Consider the following 13,355-nt stretch of genomic DNA (forward strand, 5'->3'; position numbering starts at 1 on the left):
GTTAGACAAACATCAAACATCTACCATCAGTGATGGTAATTCACTATGAATCACCTGGATCTCATTCCTGAGCAGATCCTTCCTGGCCACTCAGCAACACAAAGCTCTTCCCCTCCCCTGGCAGGAGGCCCTAAGAACAGCAGAGAAATGTTTTATTGCCCCATTCTTCCCCGTTTCCAGCGGGACCTGGGGTGCTGCTGTTGGCAGAGAGGCCAAGGAGCTTTGGGTGTTTTCCTTGTGCACTTGGAAATATTGACAGGGCTCCAGCAGAGGATCAGAGTCGGGGTTTCTGTGCCTTACAGAGTCCTCCAGCCCCAGCCTGAGCCCTCAGGAGCTGAGTTCCAGCTCTTCCAGCTGGATCCCTGGCAGGGCTGGCTCTGCATCCCTTCCCAAGGCGAGAGCTGTTCCTTGCAGGACTCGTGTGCCCCGCAGAGCCCGCGAGTGCAGCCTGGGAGGTCAGAAAGGAGCTCTGGGCAGCTCGGCGTGGGGAAATCCCGCCCATCCCTGCTACCCCAGGGCACACACATCCACGGGCTCCTCCCGCGGGGGCTCTGTGAAGCCGTCCCCGAAGCCCTCGGCCTCCACCAGCTCGGGTTTCCTGCGGCACATGGGGCACAGCTGGTTCCTGACGGCCGATGACCTCATCCACACGATGAGGTTCCAGCGCTCCCCGGAGGCGATGGGCAGGGCCCCGTGGATCTGCCCCCCTCGGTGCAGCAGCCCCCGGCCCCCCACGTGCTCCACCTCGATGTACTTGGGCACGGGCGTGGGATCCTGGAACAAAGGCAGGGGGGATTGGCTGTCACACCGTTGAATCCCTCAAATGGTTGAAATTTGTCACCTCTCACCCCACAGCACCCAGGGAGCAACATGGAGAGGGCAAACCCTCATTCCCAGTGCCAAGTTCAGAGGGACTTTAGAGAGATTCAAGGAAAAAACACCCACATTAAAAAAAAAACCAAACATTTCACAGCTGCATGGGAGTTCTACCCCTCTCTTGCCCTAAAAACAGGTGCTAGAGATTTAGGCTGAAGACACATCTGGAATAAATCTCTCCCTCAGCACCTCCCTGCTCACAGTTTCAGATGGAGAAAGAGGGGATGGTTTGTTTCACTCCAGTTTCTACTGTGAAGCTGCATCTGTCCTCTCTTTAAAATAGTGAATACAGGTATTGGATATGGGAACATTGCAGCAAAAGAGGCTCCTGTATGACCAAGCCATGCAGAAAATGGGGAAGGGACAGAGCAGGTTCGACTGTCAGAAGTGAAGAAGTGTTTTGTAGAGCACAGTGGATGCCTTGAAGCTGAGGGGTGAGGAGGGAGAGGCGAGTGGGACGTGCTCAGTACCTGGTTGAAATCCCCGAAGTACAAGTTTCCTTCTGTGAATTCTTTTCCCAGGGAAACGTTCAAGGTGACTTCAGCGTTGTCGTAGTGAGAGCTCAGGTCCAGGTCCTCGTGCAGGGAGTACTTGACCACAAAAGCTTTGTGGCTGTCCAGGCAGGCCCCGCCCAGCTCCGGGTACAGCAGGGCCGTGATGGGCAGGAGCCGCTCCCGCAGCGGCGTCAGGAAAGGCTCGTCCATGCCCAGCTCGTTCAGCAAAACCTGTGCCGAGGACAGCAGCGGGGGAGCAGCTCAGCAGCTTCGTCTGCTGCTGCTGCTCCTCAGAGCTCCGTCCTCCTCCAGCCCTGCTGCTGGCTCACATCACTTTGGAGCAAAGGCTCCAGCTCCAGGGAAAAGGAAGGAGGATCAAGGTGGAGAGGGATGGGGGAAAACACAGAGTAATAAAATTAAAAGGTGAGTGTTGTTTAAAAACTGTCTCTGATTTAAATTTGGAGGAAAAGGTGCTCATTTCTCTGAGATATCAACTCCCTCCCCTTCCCCTGCATTCCCACTTTGTTTTGTCCCTGTAACATGCCCTCAACTCTGTGAACTCAGAGTGTGAAATGAGAGCCACCTTGGACTGGAGGGAGGAGGTGAGCACAGTGAGCGCTGCCCCTAAGGAAGCACAAGGAGCGAGTCCTACCCCGTAGTTGTTCATGGTGTTGGGCCTGCCTTTAGGCATATCCGACTGCTCAAAGTTCTCCAGCTCATCCACCAAGGCCTGGCAGAACTGCTCTGTGAACACTGGGAGTCGATAGATCCTCTTATCTGTCAGGACAGGGGGGACAGAGTTTGCTGGGGAGATTCCCAGTGTTCCTGGCTGCCTGTCCAGCTGCACTGTGCTGGTGGCAGTGAGAGCACACACCCACAGCTCCACTTTGTGCTGGGACCATTTCCTGGATCAGGTCCAAGGTGTATTTGTTGTTTCTCGTGCTGGTCCCCCATTTCCAGAGCAGAAGGCTGTGTCTGGAACTGGTGCCCTGGATAAATCCAGGAGCTCTGCACTCAGGCATTCCTGTCCTTTGCCTTGAGGAAAGGAGGCAGCTCTGCCTCTTCCCCTCTGCATCTTGGCAGCTTTTCTGGTAGGCAGGGAGCTTCACAGCTGCCTCCAGGGAAGCTGAAAACCCAGCTCTCTTTCAAACACTGAATCTAGACTGAAGCTGTTTCAGCCCAGACTAACCCACAGGAACTGCCTGCAATGGGAAAGCACCTGGGGAGGGAAAACCAAGCTCCCTGGGCTCCCAGTGCTCCCTCAGCAGGCTCCCTGGTGAGGTGTGGTACAACCAAAACCCCAGCCCTGCTGCAGCTGGAGCCTCTGGTGAGACATCAGCAGGCTGGGATGGGAAAGCAGAAAACAGCCTCTGATCCAGAGCAGAACTGCTGCATCTCCAGAGACCCTCCTGAGGCAGAGTAACATCCTGTGTGCCTCAGCTTGTGTCCCAGCAGAGCTGTTCCACACAGGGCTTGGGAACAGCTGTCACCAGGGAGATCTGTGTGACTGAGGTGTTGTTTTCTTTACCTGAGAAGGACTCGAGGTAGCTCAGGAGGCCTTGGAGATCAGCACCTGGAGATGTGCAGAACCTCTCGATTTCCAGAAACTCTGGGGCCAGGAAGGAATCCTGGTGTCAAGGGAAGGATGGGAAAACCACACAGAAACACAATCAGCCTGCACAGCCCGAGAGGGAAATGGACTCCCAGGGAAATACCCAGTCCCTAGGGAGCAAGGCTGAGTCACACTCGGGTAATTCCACGGCAGGAAATGCAGAATGGCACTGGTGCTTTACCTGGTGGGGCAGGGAAGTTGCTGCTTGCTTTAGTTCATGGTTTTTTTAGGAGTAACTGGCCAGATTTATCACAGACATGACAGAAAAGAGCCTTTCCTGGCTGGAACACCAGGAATCCTGCCTGGAGAGCACACTGTGCTGCCGTGTTTTTAAAGTTTTAAATCCAGTTTTCATATGCTACACCTGTGTTTTAATTCAGTGCAGCTTTAGCACTGTGCAGTCCCGAGGAGAGGGGAAAATAAACTGCAAAAAATAAAAACTCTCAGGTGATTTTTTTCTGGGTGCAAAAGAGATTCCAAACCTTGTGTGTACCTGCAGAGTGTACACCTCTGGGTGTTTTGGTTTGTAGCACTTGGAGATGATGGCTCTGTGTTCCGCTGACTGATGGGTTAACTGTTTTCTTCTCTGCACTTCTGCCTCAACCTGCAGGTAAACAACAGAGCACACTGTCAGAAATCAGTGAGTAAAACAGCTCCAGGGATCTGCTCATTGTTTTTGTTTGGGGGCACCTCTGGGAGACAGAGTGTTTGCTTTGTTTTTCTGTGGTCAAGACAAGTCCAGCAAACATCTGGAAAGCCAAATTGCCTGAGAGGAGCTGATGTTCCCTTTACACGTGGCTTAAAAAGTGACTGAGGACTTTTCTGTGGAAGTGTCAAGAGGAGCTGGGAGGTCTCAGTCCTTTCAGGCATTCTGACACCTCCTAATTTTTTTTTTGTTTTTTTTTTTTTTTTTTTTTTTTTGTTGTTTTTTTTTTGTTGTTTTTTTTTGTTTGGTTTGGTTTGGTTTGGTTTTTTTTTTTGTTTGGTTTTTTTTTGTTCTGACAATAAAATAAAGACATTTGCTGGGAGTGAGACAAGTCCTGTCATGAAGGGATTACTGCTAAGAGTGGTGGAGACAGGCTAAGCTGCCCTTTCAGAGCAAACAGCTGATCCAGGCAGCTCCTCCCGTTTATTTCCCCCTCATGAGATTCATTTGTAGCAGTCCTCACTGAGGGGTGAGTGAGCAGCCATTCCCTGGGACCAAGCAGCTCCTGTGTTCATTCCCTTTCCCTCAGTGTCAGGCCCCGAAGGTCTTGGGAACCAAGCAGACAAATCAAACAGATTTCTCAGCTTGCTTCCTCTTCCCCTCCCTCCCAGCCCCAAGGTCCCTGGGCACCAGGTCACAGGGCAGGGATCTGTAACCCAGCACTGCCTAAAAAACCAGTATCAAGTTCTAAGTGGGAAATTTGGTCTGGAATTGCTGCTGGACAGGGAGAGCTGTGCCCTCCCCCAGCCAGGGACAGCCACTGTCATCTGCTTCCTGCCAGCACTGAGTCACTCCTTTTTATTATTATTATTATTATTATTATTATTAAAATTACATTTGTTTATGTAATTTTTAAGTCTCCTTTATGATGTTTATATTGACACAGCAAACCTTGTATGCAAGTCTGAGCAGATCTGCAGAGAGCCCAGGTGATTAAAAAGTGCTTAGGACCGAGGTGATTATAAATTACAGCCAAAGTTAGGATCTTGTTTTATAAATTCTGTATTGCATTGCTCGTTGTGCTCCATTGATTCTGCCTGGGGAAATCCTGTGCTGTTCTACTCATAAATTCTCTGCTGTATGAATCATAACATCCAGTTAATAAAGCTTTAATTAACAGTATGATTTACAGGCACCATCATTCCGCCAAGAATTCCTAAAAGAACCTGTCTGTCCCCTTAGTGTCAGGTGACACTGGAGCTGGTGAGTGACTGATCCCTGTCCCTGGCCTGGAAAGAAGCAGGGATTCCGTGATAAAGGGTGAATTCCTGCAGGATCCCATCTCGGGGCTGCCTTTAAAAACGATTGGCACAAGAAGGGACAAGGAAAGACAAACCAGGGCACTGTGAGCCAGCGGGGTAAATCCAAGCAGGGAGCGGCTCAGAGGCCGCTGGGATGTGTTGACTGACAGGATTTAATTGCGGGGTGTCGGCTGAATAAACTCCTCGCTGATGGGCGCCCGCGGGGAATTCTTCCCTGGGGACTCCGCCCGGCACCGGGCTGGATCGGGACGCGGTGCCGGGAGCTGCGCCCCGGCTCTGGGGGGCTCCAGCGAGCCCCAAACCCCCTCGGGGACCGACCCCCGGCGTGTGGAAGCGCCGGTGCTGAGGGGATCCCTGAGGGGCCAGGGCTGCTCCAGCCCCGGGACCGGCTCAGGAGGGAGCGGGAGCTGCCGCAGAGCGCCCGGAGCGGCACCGGGATGGGCACCGGGATGAGCACCGGGATGGGCACCGGGATGGGCACCGGGATGGGCACCGGGATGGAGCAGCGCTGCTGGCACCGCCGGGGCTGCTCAGCCTGGGCGGGAGAAGCTTTGCGGTGACCTCAGTGTGGCCCTGCAGGGCCTCAAGGGGCCGACAAAAAAAAGCCACGGAGAGAGACAATTCCCAAGGGCTGGAGTGACAGGACACGGGGAATGGCTTCACACTGGCAGAGGGCAGGGGGGGGGATGGCATTTTGGGGGAAAAATTCCTCCCTGTGAGGGAGGTGAAGCCCCGGCACAGGGTGCCCAGAGCAGCTGTGGCTGTCCCATCCCTGGCAGTGCCCAAGGCCAGGCTGGCCACTGGCGCTTGGAGCAGCCTGGGACAGCGGCGGGTGAGTTGTAACGTCCCTCCGAACCCAGCCCGGTGCCCCGGTGGCCCTGAGGGGCTCCCGCCGCTCACCTCCCTCAGCACGTCCCGGAACTGCTCCTCGCTCCGGCAGCCGCGCTCCCGCAGCGCCTGCAACACACGGGCCCGTCACCGCCGCGGCCGCCGCCGCGGCCCGCTCCCCCCGGCCCCGCCCGCCCCCCGCGCTACCCGGCCGTGGTCCCGGCGGAGCTGCGGCCCGTCCCGGTACCGCACGTGCAGCCCGAACCGCCCCACGAAGATGTTGTCGGTGAAAAAGCAGGCGCACCCGCGGAACGGCCGGCCCGCGGACATGTTTCCTGCCGGGGAAGGCGTCTCGGTCCTGCCCTCAAAGGGCTCCGCTTCCGTCCGCGGGAGGGCGCATCGGCAAATTCCCAGCCGGGGCGAAAACGGAAAGCGGCGGAACGCGCCCGGTCCTCCCCGGTTTTACGCTTGTTGTTCTTGCCACCTCCGTGACGCCACCGCGGCCCGGCCCCGCAGCGCGGCCGCTGCCCCGCAGCCCTCACGGCCGGGCCGGGTCCGCCCGGAGCGGCAGCGGCCGCCGAAGGTTCTTTGCAGACGGTCCCTGAGCTCCCCTGGCGGGGGCGCGCACGGGCGGCGGGGGCGCGCACGGGCGGCGGGGACGCGCACGGGCGGCGGGGTCAGCGCGGCCCCGGCCCGGCCATGGACGCGGCGCTGCCGGAGGCCGAGCGGGAGGTGGTGGTGGCGGCCGAGCCCTGCGGCCACGGCAGCAAGTTCGAGGACATCTACCGGCTGCTGGCCGAGGGCTGCTTCCCGCCCAGCTTCTGCTCCATCAAGAGGAAGAACCTCAAGCGCTACGCCCAGAAGTTCGTCGTGGACGGTGGGGACCGGGGGGCAGCGCGGCGGTGCCGGGCTGCCCTGGGCCGCGGCCCGCCCCGGGGGCAGCCTGTGGGGGGAATGCGGCGGGTGCCGGCCCCGCAGACACGGGGGGGGGATGTGGCGGAACCTCGGCGCGGGGAGGGGATGCGGCTCCTGGGCAGCGGCATCGCCGCCGCTCCCCGGCCGGCCCCGTGCCCCCGGCACCGCTTCGGCGGGTCGTGGCACCCCGCTGCCCCGCGGCTGCCCCGTGGCGACCACGGCGGCTTTGTTGTGGCGGAGGATTTCACACAGTCCCGGGTGCAGAAAAGCTCCGTGGGCGTGCGTAGGGGTGATTCCAGTTTAGCAGCTTCTGCAGGGGCAGCAGGAGCTCCCAAGGCAGCGCGGCCCCCGGGGCTGTGTCTCAGCTGGGTTTCCCGGTGTGGAAAAGGACCCGTTTTCTGGAGGCGAGCAGCTGTGAGAGGGCGTTGTTGCAGACAAACCTCTGGCATCCGCAGGCGGCTGCCTCTACTACGTGGGACCCAAGAAGGAGGAGAAGCGCGAGGTGATCGTGGATCCCGAGCGGAGGCGTCAGGTCTTCCTGGAAAGCCATTTCACCGAAATCGGGAACCACCTGGGCCAGAAGAAGACCGTGCACCGCATCCAGAGCCGCTACTACTGGCTGGGCATCGTGAAGGATGTTGTGGACTGGGTAAGTGGAGAGCAGTGACCATGTCCGTGACACCGGTGCTGGCAGCAGTCCCCAGGCAGCAGCCACAGGAACGCTGGTGCAGGGATGATGTCATTCCCTGTGCATGTGCTGAGAAACCACACACTTGAGTTATTCTGCAGGTGAATCTTGGAACGTCCCGAGGCAGCTGGATGTCTTCCCCTGAGCCTCCTCAGCCTCCTCGTGCGGGGCAGTTTTGGTCAGCGTGGCAATGTGGGATTGTTTCAGACAAGTTGTTGAGTCTGGCTTTGGGCAGTTTGGATTCTTTCCAGAGCTGCCCAGTTCCCTAAACTATGGCAAGAGGAGGATCTTGGTGTCTGCTCAGCTGCTTTGCCTCGCCTGTTTCATTGCTGGCAGTTCCCTGCAGCAGGACTCTGCAGCACTGTGGTTTAAGGAGTGTGCTTGCATTGCGTGGTCTGAGCTCCTCCAGCGTCCTAGGGCTGAGGATTTCTCTAACCAGCAGTAGGAGGTCAAAATACAACAAAAATTTGCCTGGAAACAGGGTGAGAAATAGCTTAGCTGTAGGCCACGTTGAGAAATTTGGTTATTGTGTCAGAGAAGGCTGTCAGGTGAGCCTTGTGAAAGGTGAGACGCGTCAGCCTGTTGGGTTTTGCCCTCTTTTTTCCCTGCGCCTCCTTGTTTTAGTGGGAGAAAGGAAAGTGCTCAGCCCTGCCGTGTGTCTCACTGTGCAGTGTGAGTCTGACAGGATCCGTCAGCACGTTCCCAAGTCCTTTGATCCCTCCTTTTTCTCTCCAGATCAAGATGTGTGAAACGTGCCAGAATGCGGAGCACAACAAGAGCGTGACGCGGAAAGCCAGGCCCGTCAGGGTGGAATCCCCCTGGGAAGTGCTGGGATTAGACATCCACGGTGAGTGAGTGTCTCAAGTGGCTCTTGGGGCTCCTCCCTCCAGCGGGGAGCGTGGCAGACCTGCTGCCACACGCACCGAGGGAAAGCTGCCGCTGCCTCCCAGGAGGTGCCAAGGAGGCCACAGCAGCCGCCCAGGCTGCAACCTGATCCCTGGGCTTGGCTCGGCTCCCTCTGCACACACAGTGAGAGCTGTGGGCGGGCCTTCTTCCCCAGAACTGAAGCTCCCACGGGTGTATTTTTGCTGACCAAGGTCACCGAAAATGTTCTGGCCGAATGACATTGCAGAAGAGAGTCGTGGTCACTTCTGCAGCGGCTGGGTTTCTCACTTTGCCCATCAGTCACGTCGATTTTTTTTTTTTTTTTAATGTCTGTTTATGCAGGGCCTTTTCCTGAGACAAGCCAGAGCAACACACACGTCCTGCTTGTGACTGACTACTTCACCAAGTGGGTGGAGGCTGCTCCTCTGCAGAAGAAAGATCCCTTCTCCGTGGCTAAAGCCCTGGCTGCTGTTTTTTACAGGTGGGCTCCTCTGCTGTTGGTTATATTGCACCCCTGCAGTGCGATGGGGAGCGCTGGGGTGTGTTGCAAAAACACCTGGTGTCCTCAGGATGTTTTCCTATGAGAGCAGGAACTCTCCCTCCTACAGGAGAGACCATGCAGTGGCTCTCAGTTGCTCTTTACAAACTCTTTGGGAAGAGCTTGTTATCCTCCTGTTATGGGCTGAGAAGAAAGAAGCAGAAATGTTTCTCTGAGTAGCCCGAGGCCAGGGGAGCTGTGTCCCAGTTCTCTGCAGAAGCTTTAAAGCCATTCCCAGATTTCTCCTAGAAAGTGTTTGTGCCACCATGTGACATTGTCCTTGTGGAAAACAGTGTGGGGCCAGTGGAGATTTGAATTCAGAGCAAGAAGCTGCTCTCATTTCTCCTGCTGCCTCATCATTCAAAAGCAAACAGGCGTGGCTGGTTTGGAGCAGAGGGACCAGCAGACCTCTCTCTGCTTTTGGGGAGGCCACGGCAGCCTCATTAGCACCAGCTCCACTGGAGAGTCCTGTCCCCTTCCTATCCCATTTGCACCCATAAAGATGGAACTCCTTGGGCTCTGCCTCAGCTGATGGAGTAAATCCAGTTGTGTGTCCTCTTCTTGCCCAGGTTTGGTGCCTCCAAGAACATTTACACCAGTCAGAGCTGGGACTTCTGCGAGGAGGTAGGTCTGGTGTGGAGTGGTTCAGGGGGAAGCAACGTGACCTTCAGCAGGGTTTTTGGACAGTGTGACCTTCAGCAGGCAGCAGGTCCTGAAGGCAGAGTTGTGATGTGCTGTGTGGTGGGGTGAGGTGCTGATGCTGCCATATCCCTGCCCCTGCTGGGAGTGGGAGCTGATTTGCCACTGCTTTCACCTTGGCAGCAGTTTAAGGTTGTGGATCAGTGGTGCAAGTCCTCTCTGCTCAGAAGGAGAGACAATGTGCACAAAATTCCAGCCCTACCCTGGGATTAACCCAGCTTCCCAGTGCTGTGGAGAGCTTCAAGCACGGGAGCTGTCATTGCAAAACATTTTCCCTGGCTCTAATTTTTCTGGGGAGCGTTTTCTGCTGCACGTGATCTCCGTGTCGTCCCAGGTCAGCCGGCACCTGTGCGAGCGCTGGAACATCTCGCAGCTCCTCACGCCCACAGACCCCACAGACCCTCCCAGCCCTGGTGACCGCAGTGCTGAGGTGCTCAGGGCCTCCATCTGCAGCGTGGTGAACGAGAAGCCCAGCGAGTGGGACGCACACCTGGACCCCGTCCTCTTCGAGTTCCGCACCTCGGTCAACTCCGCCACCAAGTACAGCCCCTTCTTCCTCATGTTCAACAGATACGTGTGCCTGTCCTCAGAGGTAACTGCCCGGCCCAGGGGAGCCTTGCAGAAGCTTTGTCACTGCCATAGTTGCAGAGTAACACCCGAATCTGTGCCTTGCAGGTGGATTTTGTCAAAGACTCTAAAGAGCAGGAGCCTGGCTCCGGTAAGGCCGACAGCCTCCCGCCGTTCACAGCCACGGTGCAGGAGCAGCAGAACGTGGTGAAGGAGATTGTAAGTCTTGTGGTGCCTTGAAATCATTTTGCAGCTAAGTCCAAGCCTGGCCTGAGAGGAGAGGTGGCACCTCAGTGTGTGCCAAGGCAGCAGGAGCAGAGCTGGACCCTCTGGGCCAGCACCACAGAGGAGATGCTGGTGGTGCTGCTCAGAGGTGGGTGATGAAATACAAGGGACTGACTTGCCCCATCAGGCTAATGAGAGCTGTGTCCCAGCCTGCCCAGCTCCCTGCCTTGTAATCTGCATCCCAAATCAGCCAAGGGAGTCCCTCCTTAGGCAGGGGCAAGAAGCCTTCAGGGAGATGCTGTGTAACTACAAGGGTTTAAAGTAGCCCTGCTCCTAAATGTGAGGATGTTTGGGCTACCATGAGGAGTAGTGGCCCAGTGAGCCGGGAGATGGGCTTCAAGAGCAAAGTCAGCATGCAGCTCCTGACTGTCCCTGACATGCTGGGTGACCTTGGGCAGCTCATTTTGTCTCTCTAGTCCTTGGTTCCCTCACTTGAAAAATGACCTCAGTGTCCCCTGTGAAGTGGTTGGTGAGCTGCGTGCCAAAAAATCACAGACAAGACTCAAGTGCTTTGTTTGCTCAGCCATTTCTCACACTCAGTCAGGATTGTGTGGTTCTCTCTGATCTCACCTGGACTGTGGCTGTTCTTGCCAGGGAACGACAAGAGGAATATGGGACAGGAGGGAGGAGGGCCTGGGAGCTGGATATGTAGGATCTGTTCCCTTTGGCAGCTCAGGCTCGCTAGCTCAGCTCCCCCTTTGTGACATGGAGCTGCACATTGTGGCACGGGGCAGAGAGAGCTCTGTCCTGTCCCTAAGGGAGCCTCTGCTGTTGGGATCACCGGCTCTCTCCTGCATCCGGGCAGGGGTTGGGGCTGTAATTAACAGGAGGTGATAAAGCCTCCCTGGGCTTTGTGGCACTCCAGCCTAGATCCCCTTCTGCCCTCTACTGATGGAGCACTGACAGCTCTGAGTATGGCTGGCCGTGGAGTTGCAGTTTCACATTGCAAGGTCCTCTGCTGGTTTGGGGTGGTGAGAACAAGGCTGGGAAGTCCCTGCCGAGTCCCTCCCTTGCCCGAGGTGCATCCAGCTTTGACACTGCCAGCTCTCACTCACTCTCAACCTGTCTTATGAGGAGAGACCGTGGGAGCTGGGCCTGCTCAGTCGGGAGAAGACTGAGAGGGGATCTCATCAACCCATAGAAATATCTCTGAGGGGTGTCAGTTGATTGTGCCAGGCTCTTCTCGGTGGTGCCCAGTGACAGGATGAAGAGGAATGCCCATAAACTAAACCACAAGAAGCTCCACCTCAACAAGAGGAAGAGCTTCTCTCCATTAAGTGCGGCAGAGCACTGGAACTGCCCAGGGAGGCCGTGGATCCTCCCTCTGTGGAGACGTTCCAAACACACCTGGACGTGTTCCTGTGTCACCTGCTCCAGGTGACCCTGCCTGGGCATGGGGTTGGCCTGGATGATCTCCAGAGGTCCCTTCCTGGGATTCCCTGAGCTTGTGTCAGAGCTGAGCTGATTGCTGAGTGACACCTCGAAGCCCAGCCCCTCCGTTCTCCTGACAGGTGATCTCCAACATGACCACGGCCTGCAAGCGGGAGCGGAAGGGCGTGAAAAGGAAAACTCGGGGCCTGCCCTCTCTGGCCTTCAAGGTGGAAGACAACGTGTTTGGGGGCAGCACTGCCAGCTCCCTGAAGAAGCTGAAGAAGGGCCAGTTTGTGTCGTTCCAGATCGAGACGGTGCTGCCCCCTGAGCAGAGCATGGCCGGCGGGAAGAAACCCAGTTAACCCTGGGGCGTGCCGGGGGTCCTGCGGCGCCAGGGACAGCACGGACTGTCCCCAAGGTTTGTGGCCCGGCTGCGTGGGAGTGCAGGGTGCAGACGTGCCTGCTCTGTCCTGGGAGAAAGGAAGGGGAAGGCTCAGACAAGGGGGTCTGTTCAGTCCCTTCCTGGTCCGGGTTTGCCCTTGGATCATCCCTCGGACCGAGGGAGGTGGCACCGTCCTCGTTTAGGTTTGGCAGGGAGAGACTCGGTCCTGCCAAAAAGCTCCACCTTGACCGTGGCTTGGAAGTTGCCCATTGGGTGCAGACCAAAGCCTGGGAGTGATCTGGGTGCAGATGGAAGAGAAGCAGAAACCAGACCCGGCTTAGCCACGGACAATGTTTCCTGCAGCTTAAAAGTGTCCCTGCTGTGAGCCTGAGCCAGGAATAGTCACTCCAGGTCTGACTGTGTTCCTGGTGGATGTGGGAAAGGCTTGAAGTGAGAGGTTTTTTTTGGTTTTTAATGTTTTGTGTTTAAGCACTTATTTAACAGAAATAAAATCAACAACAGAATGTGGTATTTTTGGTTTTGGTTATCCAGGCAGAGAAAAATGAATTTGTAACATCACTATTCTGTTCTCTCCAGAAATGGTGCAAACTCCAGGAATCTTGACATCTGTGCCTGTGCTAGTGAGGGTCACAAGGGTGTTTTTAAGCCCAGCACTCCAAAAACACATGGAAATTTTGGGATAATGGCACTGCCCCTGTGTCACCTGTATAGCTCACCTGAATGCATGGGTGCTGTCCAGGGAAGAGCCTGAGCCCTTCCATTCCTAAAGAATTGGAGTGGGAGGTGAAGGGGAAAATAATCACAAGCTGTTTTTCTTGAAAGTGGATTCCTTTATGTTAGGGGTTAATTAAACCCTTGCCAAGTCCCTCTTGAGGGGTTAATTAAACCCATTGAGCCCCTCCTTGAGGATTAAGTTAAATTATTTTTTCAAGCTCTTTTCCCGATTGCTTTTGAGCCAACTCCTATGTTGTATTTTCCCTCTCTACTGCAGAAATGACATAGAACCAATAAAATAATTTTAAAAAATTTAAAAACGTGTCTATTTGGGGAGGATAAAAAAAACCTTCTAAGGCGGGGAGAATTCCGGGGCTGCCTTTGCCGCGTCGGGGCAGGGTTTACCGGGACAGGGTGGAGCGGGGGGACCGGGGACCCCCCCCTCGAACCCCGAATTTGGGGGTCCCCGGTGCCGCTGCTCGGTCCGGCCGTGGGCGGGGCCGGGCGCGCGC

General features: G+C 56.1%; 1 protein-coding gene across 2 annotated transcripts; it reads right to left on the reverse strand.

The window, feature by feature from the left end:
* Positions 1-135: 135 nt before the first annotated feature.
* OGFOD2 (2-oxoglutarate and iron dependent oxygenase domain containing 2) lies at positions 136-6,202 on the reverse strand. Of its 2 annotated transcripts, XM_053959322.1 has the most exons (7): positions 5,986-6,202; positions 5,851-5,907; positions 3,476-3,586; positions 2,899-2,998; positions 2,023-2,147; positions 1,347-1,601; positions 136-774 (listed from the first exon to the last, which is right to left on the reverse strand). In XM_053959322.1, exons 1-7 carry the CDS (start codon positions 6,106-6,108, stop codon positions 508-510), a joined length of 1,038 nt encoding a protein of 345 aa, XP_053815297.1. In that variant the 5' UTR covers positions 6,109-6,202; the 3' UTR covers positions 136-507. The 2 variants fall into 2 exon arrangements, with proteins under 2 accessions (XP_053815297.1, XP_053815296.1); XM_053959321.1 differs by lacking the exon at positions 136-774 and having other exon boundaries at positions 979-1,601.
* Positions 6,203-13,355: the final 7,153 nt, after the last annotated feature.

The sequence above is a fragment of the Vidua chalybeata genome, chromosome 18 (genome assembly GCF_026979565.1).
Source record: "Vidua chalybeata isolate OUT-0048 chromosome 18, bVidCha1 merged haplotype, whole genome shotgun sequence".
Lineage (NCBI taxonomy): Eukaryota > Metazoa > Chordata > Aves > Passeriformes > Viduidae > Vidua > Vidua chalybeata.

Bases quoted from the DNA above. Each gene is read 5' to 3' on its own strand.
- OGFOD2 (XM_053959321.1), bottom strand. From the start codon at position 6,108: ATGTCCGCGGGCCGGCCGTTCCGCGGGTGCGCCTGCTTTTTCACCGAC. The intron at 5,908-5,985 runs GTAGCGCGGGGG...CGTGTGTTGCAG, and splicing joins TCCGCCGGGACCACGGCCGG to GCGCTGCGGGAGCGCGGCTG. The intron at 1,602-2,022 runs GTAGGACTCGCT...TCCTCGGCACAG, and splicing joins ACACCATGAACAACTACGGG to GTTTTGCTGAACGAGCTGGG.